Source organism: Spodoptera frugiperda, chromosome 28 (genome assembly GCF_023101765.2).
Source record: "Spodoptera frugiperda isolate SF20-4 chromosome 28, AGI-APGP_CSIRO_Sfru_2.0, whole genome shotgun sequence".
Classification (NCBI taxonomy): domain Eukaryota; kingdom Metazoa; phylum Arthropoda; class Insecta; order Lepidoptera; family Noctuidae; genus Spodoptera; species Spodoptera frugiperda.
Genome location: NC_064239.1, coordinates 13,127,620 through 13,143,015, shown reverse-complemented (window position 1 = coordinate 13,143,015; position 15,396 = coordinate 13,127,620). Strand labels below are relative to the sequence as shown.

Sequence of the window (15,396 nt, the reverse complement as noted above, 5' to 3'; positions counted from 1 at the left end):
TTGGACAAAAATAAGTTTACATTTCATAAATCTGAAAATTATCGACTCATCTTTTCAGATGCCGAAATAAGATTTATTTTGTTTTGCCATAAATTATATTTTGTCAAGTATTGTCGTTTCTCTGTGATTGTAAAAATATTAGGAAAAAAATCTAATGGAATAATTAGGTATCTTGACAATGTGGTCATTAATTTAATTTAATTTTAATTAATTTAGATAAGTATTTTTTTGTACAAAAAAACAATTTAAAATATAAAAATATCTATTGAAGTATATTTTGTTTTATTTTATTGTAATAAACAAACATACACATACACATACACACATCCATACACATGCACAACATCATGCCATTTAATTGCCTAAGGAGTAGGCAGACCATACCCAGCTTAGTATTCAATCACAAATAAGCGTTTTCAGGTGAAATAGGGGCCATACGTAGACCCATCAAATATTAAAAAAAAGAAATGTCTATGTCATAGGGGTCACATGCGATAAATAAAAAAAAAAAAAAAAAAAAAAAAAAAAAAAAGCAATAATATGTCTAGATCTACGAGTTTGGTATTATCTATCTGATAAGGCTCACTATCTTTAATTAGGTATTATTGGTACCTCACAATTTATGTTCAGAGTTTCGCGTACCAATTCGCAATCTCTATCGGTCTTTTGGTAGGTGAGTTTTATTATGGAATAGACTAATTTACTTTATTTAAACATCATTAATCATTACTTATACGATTGTACAATTTTTGACATCCTATATTTTTTTTTATCTACTTAGGTAACTTTTATCTACGTTAAATTACAAGGGAACAATTACAAAATATAAGTAGAACAAAAATAAAATGAAACGGCTTTTAATACAAAAATAAAAATCCGTTTGATAAAAAAAACAAAAATAAATACATATTCATTGTTAGTTTCATTCTAGAATCTAGATCTATCTAGAAACCAGATCACAGCCGTATAAACTACAATAGGCAGTCGGTTCTGAGAAACTGCAACACAATGCTACATCCTGCATCTTTATATCCTCATCCTGTCATCCTAGGGAGACAGCTGACATTCTCATCCATCTGCCAAGCCACTCCTTCAGCTTCCACCACCTTATTCTCAACATACTAAGGTTCAAAATTGCGTGTTTGAAACGTAAAAGTAAGTTTGTGGAGACCCCGTTTCGAAGTTTTGTTACTAAATGGATTGAGGACACGGTCTCGATTTGAATCCTGGTCTGGATTTGATCTGAAGTACCTAGGACGAGGTGGTGACCTAAATTGCGATGTTGCAGTTTAACAATTGGTTTAGACAACTTCGAATAACTGAATTTCTGTTTCTATCACTATTAAATACAGTAGGAACTCGATTAACCGGACTAATTATTGTCGTTAGGCATTCGGATAATCGAAAATCCGGATAATCGATTTAACGAAGACAAGCGAATTTTGTGCATACATAAATATTATGTTGCACATACGATTTTAGGTATTTATTAAAAACAACAAACACATATTAATGAAAATCAATGTTAATTAATAATTATTATGAGATACAGCTTCTTAGATTACATACATACATGTACGTTACGTTGCATAAATTCGACTTGTAGGTAATTTTAATATAATGAGTCGGGAGTCCGGATAATCGCGAATCTGTATAACTGGGAGCCGGATAATCGAGTTTCTACTGTACGTGTTAACTGCCTCATTGGTCGATTGGTCGCTATTGCGACTGCCGGACAAGGGGTCTCGGGTTCGATTTCCGATTATCAAACCGCATCGCGTTTTCCGGATGTTCGAACATTTTCTCAGTTGTAGCGGAGTCTGGAGTCGGAAAGGTGACCAGTATACGACAATAGGCACACCCCCTATTACATGGCTCTTATTACATAAATGGTGAAAAGTGGTTGTACATTGTATAGCGGTATTACTTGCCGTAATGTGCACCTCTGCCTACCCCTTCGGGGGTAAAAAGGGTGACGTTGTGTGTGTAGACACGTGTTAAAAAACTCAATCTCCGTCCGCAATTGGAACCCAATACTTTACGTTTTGCAAACTGAATTTCAATTCCCTTTTTTTAATGGGACAAGCCTGCCTTAACTTCCTACCACTGCAACTCCTGTAAGCCAGGATCTACAGTAGATACAACCATGAAAATACCGGATTAAATTTCCTTTACCAATCAGATGGTCTAGATCAACTAGTTGTTATATTTTTTTGTGCTATAAACCGGTAAACGAACAGACGGATCACCTGATGGTAAGCAATCGCCGTCGCCTATGGACACCTGAAACACCAGAGGCGTTACAAATGCGTTGCCGGATTTTTGGTGGTTAGGAATTTAAGGGTTGTTAGGGAATCGGGGATTGGGAAGATTGGAAAGGCGTTAATTATATTATGTATCTTGTATTTTTTGAGCAGTGCTACAAACAATATAGTTTCAGCGAATATCATTTGAATATAAACTGGATGAACCGAGCTAGTCGATAAATTGAGATAACCGTCGCGTAGCATAAGATACGGATAACGAATAGGATGATTCCACACGATACATTTATAAGGAGATAAATCTTTTATTTAAACTATTTTTTAAATTGGCATCATCACATCGACAGTTATTATTTCTTAGCGTTTATATTCTTATTTCATTAGAATACGGCTTTGAACGTTTCGCGCACGGCTCAAAGAGCCATCAAACCACCACAGAAGAGGCCTAGCAGGGCCAATGCCTGGTCGGGCCCGTGGACGATCTTTCTTACCGTGGCCCCGCCTCGATGCGGGAGTAGGAACGGGATGGTTTTTAGTCAGCAAGAGTCTCATCTCACCCAGGGGGAGAAGTCATATGAGGATTTTCCCTCGTTTTGTAGATATGTATGTTTGCGGAGATGTTATAAAGACTTAAGTTAAGTTGCTAGTTCCAGGGTTCGCTTACGAAGCACTACAGTAAAGCTTTTTATGTTTGTCCAGAATTTTATTCTAGTTCTTAAGTATTATAGTAAGTTTTATAGGTCTATATGACCAGAACACAGACTACCTAGTGCCTAAAAACGGTTCCTAACAATATAAACACGTCTTTACCCACCTAGGAACGTCATCTCTGTCCTTGGTACCCGTACCATCTTGTAAAGCACTTTATATCCAATCAAGTCGTCAGTTTGATTGGCCAATTTTATAATAAACAGGTGCCAGGGTACGCCAGTCAACCTCGGGACAGGCTCCAACACCGACAAGCGCAATAAAAAACTCTCTGAGTGAAAAAATAAGAAATATTGTAAAAAAAAAATGATTCGCCTATTACTTTTGGCCGCCACGGGTATGTTTTTGTTTTTATTTCTGTTCTATTTTGTTTAGGTTTATTTTTTTTAATTTATTTGTATTTTTGGAGTATTTTTTAATATATTTCTTTGATTTAAAATTTGAAATTTAAAAGTATTAATTGCCTTCAAAAACTTCTCTTGAAGATATATTTAAGTTACCCTGCTGTTTTTTTAATAGCAATATATTTGTTTAAACGATTTCCTGTATAATTTTATCAGGCGCTTCGTTTTGCGTATTTGCGAAGTCTACCTAGTAGAAAAATTACAATCGAAACATATTTCAGTACATTTATTTGCTGTAATAAAGCAATATGTATTCTTATTGATTGCAAGCGATCTGCCATAGAGCGGGTTTTGGGTTCTGTTTCAGGGCCGGGTAAAATGTTTGAAAAAATTTAATAGCATAAGAGTCTGGGTTTGAGTATAAATGGCCAACACCATTAAAAAGGTAACTGGTGAAAAGTGGGTGTAACATTTGATATGTGCATTGTCTCTGCCTATCCCACTGGTAATATACGGTACGAAGTTATAGGTAATTATGATAGCTATAAAAACGACTGCCTCGTTGGTCGAGTGGGCGCAAGTGCGACTGCCGGACAAGGGGTCTCCAGATCGATTCCCAGGTCAAGCAAACTATTACTGGTTTTTTTTTCAGTTTTTCAATAATTTCTTAGTAACACGGAGCCTGGAATTGTGCCCAGTATGTGGCAATAGGCTCACCCCCTATTATATGGGCCTTACAACACGGAATGTGAAATGTGGGTGTACATTGTATAGCGGCATTACGTGTCGTAATGTGCACCTCTGCCTACCCCTTCGGGGTTAAAAGACGTGACGTTGCACCTTGTACATAGAAACGGCCACAGATATAGGCAGATACACCTTCTTTAAGTAAGGAACCCACATTTAGTTTTTTGAAGAGAAAAGTCAATTCAAGGACATTTTAATTTAATTCTGCAACTCATTGCTCTTCCAAATACAAATAGGTAAAAAGAAACTGTTAAGCTGTTAAGTAAACTGAATAAATTGAATTTAGTAGTGCGGGAGCATTAATTCCGTTATTTAATTTTATAATTTTAATTTTACTTCTTTTCTATCTATTGCAAAGGATGGAATTGCAAACACAGACTACTAGTGCCATCTGTTGACTGCGGTGTATAAACAAAAGCGCCACATCTAATGAAAAGCTATTTATTTTGTCAATAACAGAGCTGCAATACTTATTAAAGTTTGTAAATGCCACTAGACAAATAAATTAATTTCGCATAAACTCTATTTACGCTACACATTTCAATGCTGACAACATTAAGTTTTAAAACAATTTTGGTTGGTCACATTATGACAGGCAAAAGTGTTTTGTTATTGTAACCTACAATTTGCAAAATAAAGACCAAATAACTAGTGAGAAGAAATAAACTATAGTGCTAAATCAAACTAATTAGTTGATTTACTAAAATGGGTATGTAAACTATAAATATTTACGCTTTAACCATTCCATAACATTGTTTTACAAACAAAACACGACCTTGAATCTGTGGCCGGCACAAAACAAGACTTGACGTTTCAAATCGGTGTTGCCAGAAAATAAATCTTAATATTCTACTATTGTCTACTATTTTGGTAGAAATGGTAATAATTGACATTTCAAAAGTACCAAAGTATATGGTTTGATTTTAATAAATGATTTGAATTTGACTTCGATAAAAATTACTTTTTGTTTTCAGCCATCGTTGTGAGGTCGGCAGAGGAAGAATCAATGAAGAACTTAACTACAATCACTTGGGCGCATGCCGTCAATAATAAAACTTATCTACAAGCTTCTTTAGCGAGTGAGTATGATAATATTTTGAGTAGAATAGGTAATTTTTTGTACAAAAATATACTCTATGAACATGGGAGAGAGATGTTTTGGCACGCCTGGACTGGCTCGACTATAGTACTACCACGGTATGATGAGGGTGACTCTAACAATGCATTGTTTAGTTTAGTTTTAGTTTGTGTGCAGCTGTGTGAGTGTGATCGGACGTCCCGTTCCCTCTTTTCCACCAAGGCCGGAAAAACGTATTTATTTGTCACTCATCTAGCGTTGACACAGTAGACACCCTACTGACCATATGTTCCATATTATTCTAACTACGTAGGTTTCGTAACAAAACAGTAACTACATTGTTTTTTCCGCTGCAACCAATCAATTTGTCACAAAAATAATTAATCTAGGTATATTAGATCTTATGAACTCAAATAAGTAACAATTAAAATTCATAATATTCCCATTAGCTGCATACCATTAGTAGGATATTAACAGTACCACTTATTAATCTACTTTAATATCTTCCGTCCCTTTCTATTGTACAGCGTTAAACAGAGAAACGAATAGTTGTTTGCACAAGAGTAATATAAATTAATTTGGTGTGGCAACACTAGACTTTTTGAGTGTGGTGCAAGTTAAAGGAGGGAAGAGAGAGAGAGAGAGAATAAAAGCGGAAAAAGAATTTACTTGTCTCTATTGTAAAATTGTCTCCTTTTTTATTATACGAAGCAATTAAATGTGTTAACTTAAATCAAAACCAACCTTATATTGCTTCGACGTAGACAGGTAATAAAGTTATACGTTTTAATTGTAAAGCAATGTCATTTAATTAGCCTACCGAAAAAATGTAATATTATACGTGAAAAGAGCTACATATTCAGTTTCGTGAAAAAATACGGGCCAGAGTCGTGTCATTTTGGTATTTTATTTGTCTCTACCTACGTACAGTAATGGGAGACAGACATAACAATTATTTACTTGTACACATACATACATAACACGACGATACATGTATATAGCACGACGTCCTGCGTGATCTAGACGCGAAGGCGACGCAGTGCACAATTGGCTTCATATTTTCGCGAATTAGACGCGGTGCCGTCACGTTTTTGTTTATGAAACAGAAACAAAACGAAACTATTCACATGCACGTAGGAGATAGCCGCCGCGTCACAGTATCGCTTCCCATTTGCTTCTAGATCTGACACGCAAGACGTCGCGTAAGTCCGCTATGAATGCATGACTTGCACCACACTCCGTCAGGAATAGCTACCGTTCTCTAGTTTCCATGGTTAACATTTCATGGAACACAATAATTTATAACAATTACCGACGTGACAGATTTGGGCTCCACACTCACGCGCACTCAACCACAGATGATGTAACATAATGGATGGCTCACAGACTTCGTGCATTGTTATTGTTTCATGTTCGTAATTGCCGATTTGAATTTTTTAAAATATTTAATGTTCATTAGTAGATTTTTTTTAATTTAAAAAACGTTGCCCCGCCCTAGGGTTTTCTCCTATATTGTGGGTGCGTTTACAACCGTATAATTTCACATACATATGACACTCAAACCCGAAACAACAATTTGTGGATCACACAAAGTTGCTCTGTGCGGGAATCGAAACCGGTACACGTTGCACGGCAGCCAGTTGCCCAGCCACCGCACCAACAATGCAGTCATATATTGGAAATGTATTTTGACTGTTATGCAACTAACTACCAACTGCTAAAAGTTTCGCTGTATCATATTTCGTTCCTAGCTACGAGAAAAAGAAACGTTTTTTGAAAATCAACATTAGTTATATATTTAGTTCCATCAAACTTTTAAAAGACGACACAATACATCAGCGTCACAAAGACAAACACAAAACAGTTAACAAGAACATTACGCGGCCATTAAAATAATTTACGATGTCTGTCATCTAAAACATTTGGAAGAACAAAAGGTTTGACGTTTTACAAATATAACGCACTTCCAGTGCCCGCTACCTGCGTAATATTTGCACAGATGTGCGTGTGCGTGTGTGTGTGTGTGTTCACGCTAAACCAATTAGGTACTCCATTTGTTTGCTAATCCGTGCCGTGCGCGCGATCCATAGAAAATGTTACCGAAACAATTGAATGCAAATATTATTCTTGAATAATAGTTTGGTTCAGTTGCCAGAACTCGCGTGTAAATATTAAATGTTGTGTAATTATTATTTAGTTACATTCTGAATCACTTTAAACTATGGATTTAATTTAGGTAATATAGTTCGAAGCGCTAGTGTGGAGTAAGAATAGCTAAAATATTTGCTAATCCAATGATTATGATTGGTGGAGCTTAGCACTGGTAGAAACTAAACTTTGTTGACTCAGCTAAGCTTTGTTTTTATATAGAAATGCGTACTATTGATGACTACCCTATCAATACCATCGATACATCGTATACTTGAGCCACATAGCTTACTATCAGTAGAAACGGTCACATAGTTTCACAGCTTAGCATTATTACATCTTCGTAGCCTAGCTACATAACATATCTCTCCCTAGTGGAAAAGCACCTTATAGTTACTTATATTTTGACGGCTAAGCTCCCTAGGCTAATTGGATTTTATGGTTCACGAGCACCTAACCTAACCTATCATGGGAACTAAATTGAAATATTTGACTGGTAATAAAAACAAAAATAAAAGCTCCAATGACTACCACAAACCATTAGCAATAGACACAACATAAAATACTAAATATGTTGTAGTCAAAAAAATGCCGCACAGTCAAAAAGTTTGAATTCACGTTCTTAATCCGTGCAGTCAGGGAATGGAACAATCTGCCGGCTTCTATCTTTCGGAGAAGTACGACCGAGTCTTTTCAAGGTCAGAGTGAATAGGTTCTATCTAAGTCTATGTGCTTCATCTTCGGCCACATCATCGCTTCGCTGTTCTGGCAGTAAGCGGGTTGGTCGTCAAATACAGACTTATTTGCGATGGAGTTTCTTGATTGTTCTTCTCTATTCGAAGCAACGCTTTGGAACGAGCGCCTAGCTTCACTGACGGACGGATTAACAGACAATTCAATTTGATGTTTCAAAAGTGCCTAATTTAGAATTAAATGCTTTGACTTTGACTATAAAAGCTAAAAAAAGCACAATAGAACAAACCCTTCATTCCTTTAACATTATAAGCTTCCCTTCTAGGCACCATCTGCATGTTGGAAGCTGACATCGTCATCGGCACGGTGATCGGCAAGGAAGGCCCAGCCATCCCCATCATGGCCCATCCACCAGCAACTACCTCTGACCTGTCCTTGGCTGAGTTTCTGGAGACCGTGTCCCAGCACAACCTGAAGGAATCGAACCCCACCAGTAAGAAGGGGGTGAAGCTGGACTTCAAGAGCATTGAGGCTTATGAGGAGAGCCAGGAACTGATTGGCCGCTACCAGGCGCAGGTATGGAGTTTATACTTTGTTACTTTTGTCTAAGGTTCTTTTTTGAGTACCTGGGGTTTTGGTCTATGGGACTTCAAAGTTTCAGAGATATTATGACGTTATGTTATCGAATAGTACCTAAAAAAAAACAAATTTAAAATAAATAGGTGATCAGATTTAATCATCAGTAACTCGGACTGCCTAGCGGGTTACCGGGGCTTTGGCTTAAAAAGCAGGAGTTGGAACGGGTGGTTTTTAGTCAGTAAGAGTTACACTCCTCGCCTCGCCCAAGGCAGGAGAAGTCAATGGATGATTTTCCACTCTAAAACAAGCGTGACACCTTATCCGCAGACATACCTATGTATCTACCTACCTAGGTACCTACATACCTAGGTACCTACCTACTTTAAATACGCAGTACAGAAACAAATATTCAGCTGAAGTTATCTCTCTTAGTAAACTTACTAAAACCTATTTTCATTTATTTTCATATTATTACCTACCTACTTCCAAAACTATCTATATCTACTTAGTTATTATTATACACTATGAAAATAATCATTGTCTCATAGGGTTTCCTGCATCAAAGCATAACTACACACAAAAACAAACCTTATCCTTCACCAATAAGATTTATATTCAAACACTCTTATTCATCTTCTTCTATTACTAACACTAACATAGGAAGAAGGACTCTATTTCTATGTAGATAGATACGAGGTTCCTTTGAAACGGTAGCAGTAGACGTCTTAATTAGAATAATGACATGGCGTGTGAATAATCGAGAATTTAATACAACATCTTGTGTGGTCGGACTGTGTGGGTGTGGGGCCATGAGGTCAGCGGGCGTTAGTCTGTCGTGGAACTATGACATTGCATTTATTCATCTTTTGCTGCCACACTCAGAGTCATTTAATGATTACTTAAGCTATAATAAAAATATATATATATATATTCCACCATATTAATACAGACGTTGGTCTTAAAAACTAAGCTTATATAATAATTATTAATATAATAAATTCTGTAGCAAGTTACACGACCAGGTTTAAAACAATTGAAATGACAAGTGGTGGGGTTCAGGAACCCAAACTAGGAAAACATTCCTTAGTAACGATTTTGTACTGAAAACCATTACTAAGGACTGGCTTAAGTAATCATTAAATGTCTCTCAATGCGGCACTTAAACAGAAATAGTACTTTTTACGCGAGAATACCATTGTAGTACATTACAGTATGAGTTTGCTTTAAGTTGAACGAGACCGCGTCCGGCGCTCTGATTGGCCTGTGCGAAAAAACCAACCAATCAGACCGCTGAACACGCTCTTGTTTCGTTGTCGTTTAACGTAAAGTAAACTCGTACTAAGGGTACTGTTCACCGGAGCTGCGGACTACCTCCGGAGCTGCGGACTACCTAGCGGGTTTACCGGGGCTCCGGCTCAAAAAGTAGGAGAAGGAACGGGGTGGTTTTTAGTCAGTAAGAGTCTGAAACTCCCTCTCGCCTCGCCCTAGGCGGAAGAAGTCATTGCATGATTTTCTCCCATAAAAAAGGGTACTGTTCAACACCAATCACACAAACTTCGTATTACAAAAATGACCTCTTTGACCCTCGTTTCCGCTGTCTCTCTGGCCCCACAACGACACAACGGACGCATATGTCGCGGGTCGCTAGATACATTTGTTATAACAACGGCCCATGATTGAGCACCCCTGAAAAAATGGCGGCTTCAACGTCAACAGATTTAGCAGCTGTGTTTAATTCTAATGTCATCTATTAATCACCAGTATCCTGCCCGTGGGAATCCTTTTGTTTTATTTTTAAATAGCTTTTAATAGTGACTTTACATGAGAATTGTTCCAGACTACGATCTATCCCTCCGCCAAATTTCATACAAATCCGTTCAGTAGTTTTTGTGTGAAGGTGTAACAAATTTTAAATAAACATGATGATTAATGCTCATTCGGTCTTCTTTTGAGAAGAGATATTTGTTCAGCTGGACAGTTAGATATAGATTATCGATTAGTTATCGCTTTTTTACAGCATGAAAACATAAATGTTTTAATTTGATACTTAAAGTATCTAAGTATCAAATTAAAACATTTTGTTCAGTTGTTGGGAAACAAATTAAGTTATTCCGTTCAAAAATATATCTTACTCCCCCGGAGGCCAAATTCCCAGATAACCCTTAAATTCCTAACCCCCAAAAGGTCGGCAACGTACTTGTAACGCCTCTGGTGTTTCAAATGTCCATAGCCGGCGACGATTGCTTACCAACAGGTGATCCGTCTGAAAAAAAAATAAATAAAATTGACATTTGAAATGCCACTTACTTTGGCTACAAGTCTCGACTTTCAGTATTCTTATCATAACAAAAAGCTTACTAAAAATAAAAACAAAACAAAGGAATTACAAAACCTCAATTAGGGTATATTTGGGTCACCCGCACGACCATGTTTTTAATTGTTCAATGCGGTTAAGGTCATATTCTAAGAAGGGTGTACTGGTTCCAGTAAGTGAGTTATTTTTACGTCAACGCGCTCAAAACGTTTCCTCGTTTAGCCCTCTGATTGGTTGGTTGACTTGGAGCGAGCCAATCGGAACGCCGAACGTCATAAATACATCGATCGCGTTAACAAAAAAACTAACTCGCACTAGGCACTCGGACGCAATCTTACTGATCGCCATTTCAGTCATTTAATGGTTATTTAACACAGTCTTTAGCAATGGTTTTCAATACAAAATCGTTACTAAGGAATAGTTTAAGTAATCTTTAAATGTCTCTGAGTACGGCAGTGAATATCATAATCTTACTTAATATTATAAATTCGAAAGTTTGTGTGTATGTTTGTTACTCGATTACGTCAGAACGGCTTAAAGGTTCAGAATGAAATTTGGAACAGGGGTAGATTATGGTCTGGAATAACACATAGGCTACTTTATATCCCACTGGAATGCGGGCGAAGTCACTGGCATAAGCTAGTTTGGTTCTAATTTAAAAGATTATGTCAACTATTTGAACCGCAGTCTGGTTAACTGTAGTTAGTAGTTAACTCCAATTGGTATTAATTAGAGAAATGTCTTCATCACAAAGGAATGATTCACGGTCATGTTACTGTAAGGGTGTGAGCAGAGAAGGTGATAAGCTATAGATATACTATAAACGCGATAGTATGTACTTACTGTATGTCGTTTAAATATGAAATGGGAAGATTTTTTTCATAGGGGAGACATCAGGTCTTTATTTATTCAGGTTGTTTTTTTTTGATGCCATATTATGCAACGAAATTCTATTGGTACTCCTTTAATTCAACGAAAAACGAAGTTTCGGACGAAACTTCTCAGATTGACAATTCTATTTATTGCGTACTTTTGTAAACAAAAATGAACGTATGAAATGAAGATAAATAAATAACTTTTGATATGAAATTAAAAATAAAACGTTATTTCAAGTAATTCTATTAGTAAATCAATAAAACCTACGGCCGAAAATTAAACGAAACTTCGGATTCGAGAACCGGAGTAGGTATTGTTTTTTACCGACTTCAAAAAAAGGAGGAGGTACTATGTTCGGACGTTTGTGTTTATATGTAAATAATCTTACCTAGAATTTAGAGAGAAAAAAAGAACTTTCAGACAAAGTTATAATATAAATTATCACAAAAAAAATCGCTCGCTATCTGTCCGCTTTCTGTTTTAAACGGTCATGCGTATGCGCACATGTGCAGCGTCTTCCGCGTATCATTATAATGTGTAATGGTCTTTCACGTAGGACTAAATGTCTGTCTGTTTGTCATGAAATCATCTCAGTACATTGGTCGTGAACTTGATAGAGATTGGAGTAGCGAGTTATTTGGTCTGAATAAAAATAAATAAAAGAAAAAATCTCATCTAGTTATTTAAGAGATTGACGTGTAAAAGAGTTACATTGTAACCTATTTGCAAAAATAAATATCATTAGTCATTTTATAAGGACTTTGATATGTAACAAAGTGGTGTGTTAACAACTGCTAGTATTACTTAAGGAATGAACATTTTTAACCGACTTAAAATAATAAAGGAGGTTCTCATTTTGAACACTATGTGTGTCCACGAATATCTCAAGATTAGTTAAATCGTATTTGATGCGGTTTTCAGACCAAATGTTCTTAATTAATGAACTCTCACTTTATTTATGTCATTTTATTTTGTACCAAAGGATTTTAATGTATGATTTTATTGTAAAGTCAGTAGCAGTGCGACAATCGCCGCGTCGTGTGTCGTGTAATGCTGCTCATGAATATGAGCCTCTAGCATGGTTTGAAACTAGTCGAGTTCCTTGTCAAAACATTACGTGAGTAAGCCGATTACATAATAATTTATTTTAATGTATGTCCAGGGTTTACCAATATGGCTGAATGCTGACATCCTTCCCGGACCAGTGGACGCTACCACAAAGCCAGTGGACCCTGTGAAGTTTCTGAAGCTGGGCTCCAAGCATGCCTGTGCTGTGCTGTCGGTCGGCTGGACCACCAACTACGGAGGAAATATCACTGAGGGCGAGTACACCAGCGAACAAATCGGCACCATGCTGAGGATGATCAATGAGAACCACATCAATCAAACTGTCACCTTCCCTGTAAGTTTTTTTTTTTTTATGAAACATACGTAGTCACATTTTAATCGAGCAGACGTATTACCTGATGGTAAGCAATCGCCGCCGCCCATGGACACTTGAAACACCAGAGGTTTTACAAGTGCGTTACCGGCTTTTTGGGAGTTAGGAATTTAAAGGTTGTTGTTCGGGAATGGGGATGGGGAAGATTGGGAAGGGGGGATTGGGCCTCCGGTAACCTCACTCACACAACAAAACACAACGCAAGCGTTGTTTCACGTCGGTTTTCTGTGAGCTTGTCTGCTCTCCCACACTTAGTAGTATAGTCAATGGCGTGGTGGCTGGGCAACCGGCTGCCAAGTAATGTGTAGCGGGCTCGATTCCTGCACGAAACAACTCTTGGTGTGATCCACAAATTGTTGTTTCGGGTCTGGGTGTCATCAGGATGTGTATGTTAACTTGTATGTTTGTAAACACACCCACGATACAGGAGAAAATCTTAAAGTTTTTTTTTTTAAAAAGAAAAAGAAAAGAATGTGCTGTCAAATTCAATAGGAAATGAAGAAGATACGCCGTAATAGAAGACAGGCTTGTTTGAAATGTTCCATGAGAGTAAAAACTACACTAGCGCCTCCCAAACACACAATACTGAAGTAAGTATTGACCCAACAGTGTATGGAAAGTTGGAAAAATAAACGATTATGGATAAACTGGAACAAATTTCCCAAAGAAACGGTTTTTGAATAGTCATTATATAGTTTTACTAGCTACTTCCGCGCGGTTTCACCCGCTCTGCTTGGCTTCTATTGGTTATAGCGTGATGTTTTATAACCTATAGCCTTCCTCGATAAGTGCACTACCTAACACAAAAAGAATGATTCAAATCAAACCAGTGGTTCCGGAGATTAGCGCATTCAAACAAACAAACTCGTCAGCTTTATAATATTAGTATAGATTTGTATCATAATAACAAAGCAACATTATCTAAATGTTTATTGCAATTCATGATTTGTTTTAGGTCCGCGCTGGTCTAGCAGCCAACAGTCAACCTGTTCTCTTGGACCTCCTCCGAGAAACTTCCTCTCTCAACTCCACCATGACAGTCTGGTCCAGCGAAGGTGATCACGTGGAAGTAGACCGTCTCCGCGCCCTGATCCTCACCGTCGGCTTAGAGAGGACCTACCTAGATGTCCCTCAGGAGTTAGCTGGCAAACTTCACCTGCCCCCGCCCGATGCGAAGGCCAAGAACTAAATGTAACAATGTAGATCTTTCTAGAAAATATAACTTGGTGATTTAATAAATTCTCATTGGAGTTTTATTTTTCTATCCCGGTTTGCTGCTTTTGTTGTGACAAACTCGTGGTGGATCGAAACTCATACATCATAACTTGGTCTAATCTTCGGACCTGTTGTGTAGTACCTAAGTCTTATATTGTATCTATTAACATATTTTTAAAGAAACATTATTCCTGTCTTTTAGGACGTAGAACTAACTAATGTTACCTTTCTATACGTCAGCAGCCGAGCTTCCAAGGCGCCCTAGGTAACAATAAAATTAAATTAAAAGTCTCATTACAAAATAGCATTCATCTCGGTATAATTTCTATAGCAATAAGATAAGTTTAAGGTCGGGACGACACCGCCCAGTAATTAATACAAATTTTAAGCCGCTTTATTATAATTCCCATTGTTCTGACGCTGTCCTGTCTCCATCCACTGCCAATAACCAAAGACACTTCACACAAATGAATATACACCTTACGATCTATGAAATAAGAGCTTTTACAAGTGAAGTATTAAATTAGTTTTCAGCCCTGCATTTACAAACTTAATTGCAGTTCAATCAAGGAGATGTGAACCTTGTTTAGCTTGTAGCAAGGTCTTTTTTGGTGTGTGTAGTATAAAGGGTGTCGACCTCAACCATATGTGAGCCACGTGACTATTGTCATTCATGATCTGTTGTTTGAACAGACATGAATCTATTTGGATTGGTACCTGCTAGATGTGAATGAGTGTATATTTTACAAATACAATTACAAAATGGTAATGTGTGAGCTTGTTCTTAGAACTTAGGAGGCACCTATTTGCTGTTCTTGCTATTTAGGTGAGCGATTCTTGAGTCGGTACATACGTTGTGAATATTCCTATTGTGTTTGTGTCAAAGATGTGGCCTCAGGTTTCAATAGTATGTCGATGAGACTCCTTTTTCATTTTCTTGTTCCCAGTCTTATTTTTAGGGTTTTAGGAAGTTTACGTTGGAACTTCAT

General features: G+C 37.2%; 1 protein-coding gene across 2 annotated transcripts; it reads left to right on the top strand.

Annotated features, from left to right (window-relative positions):
- Positions 1–3,141: 3,141 nt before the first annotated feature.
- On the top strand, positions 3,142–14,437 carry LOC118265065 (protein FAM151A). 2 transcript variants are annotated; one of them, XM_050705914.1, is made up of 5 exons: positions 3,142–3,309; positions 5,038–5,142; positions 8,308–8,558; positions 12,914–13,153; positions 14,148–14,437. In XM_050705914.1, exons 1-5 carry the CDS (start codon positions 3,279–3,281, stop codon positions 14,379–14,381), a joined length of 861 nt encoding a protein of 286 aa, XP_050561871.1. In that variant the 5' UTR covers positions 3,142–3,278; the 3' UTR covers positions 14,382–14,437. The 2 variants fall into 2 exon arrangements, with proteins under 2 accessions (XP_050561871.1, XP_050561872.1); XM_050705915.1 differs by lacking the exon at positions 3,142–3,309 and adding an exon at positions 4,642–4,772.
- Positions 14,438–15,396: the final 959 nt, after the last annotated feature.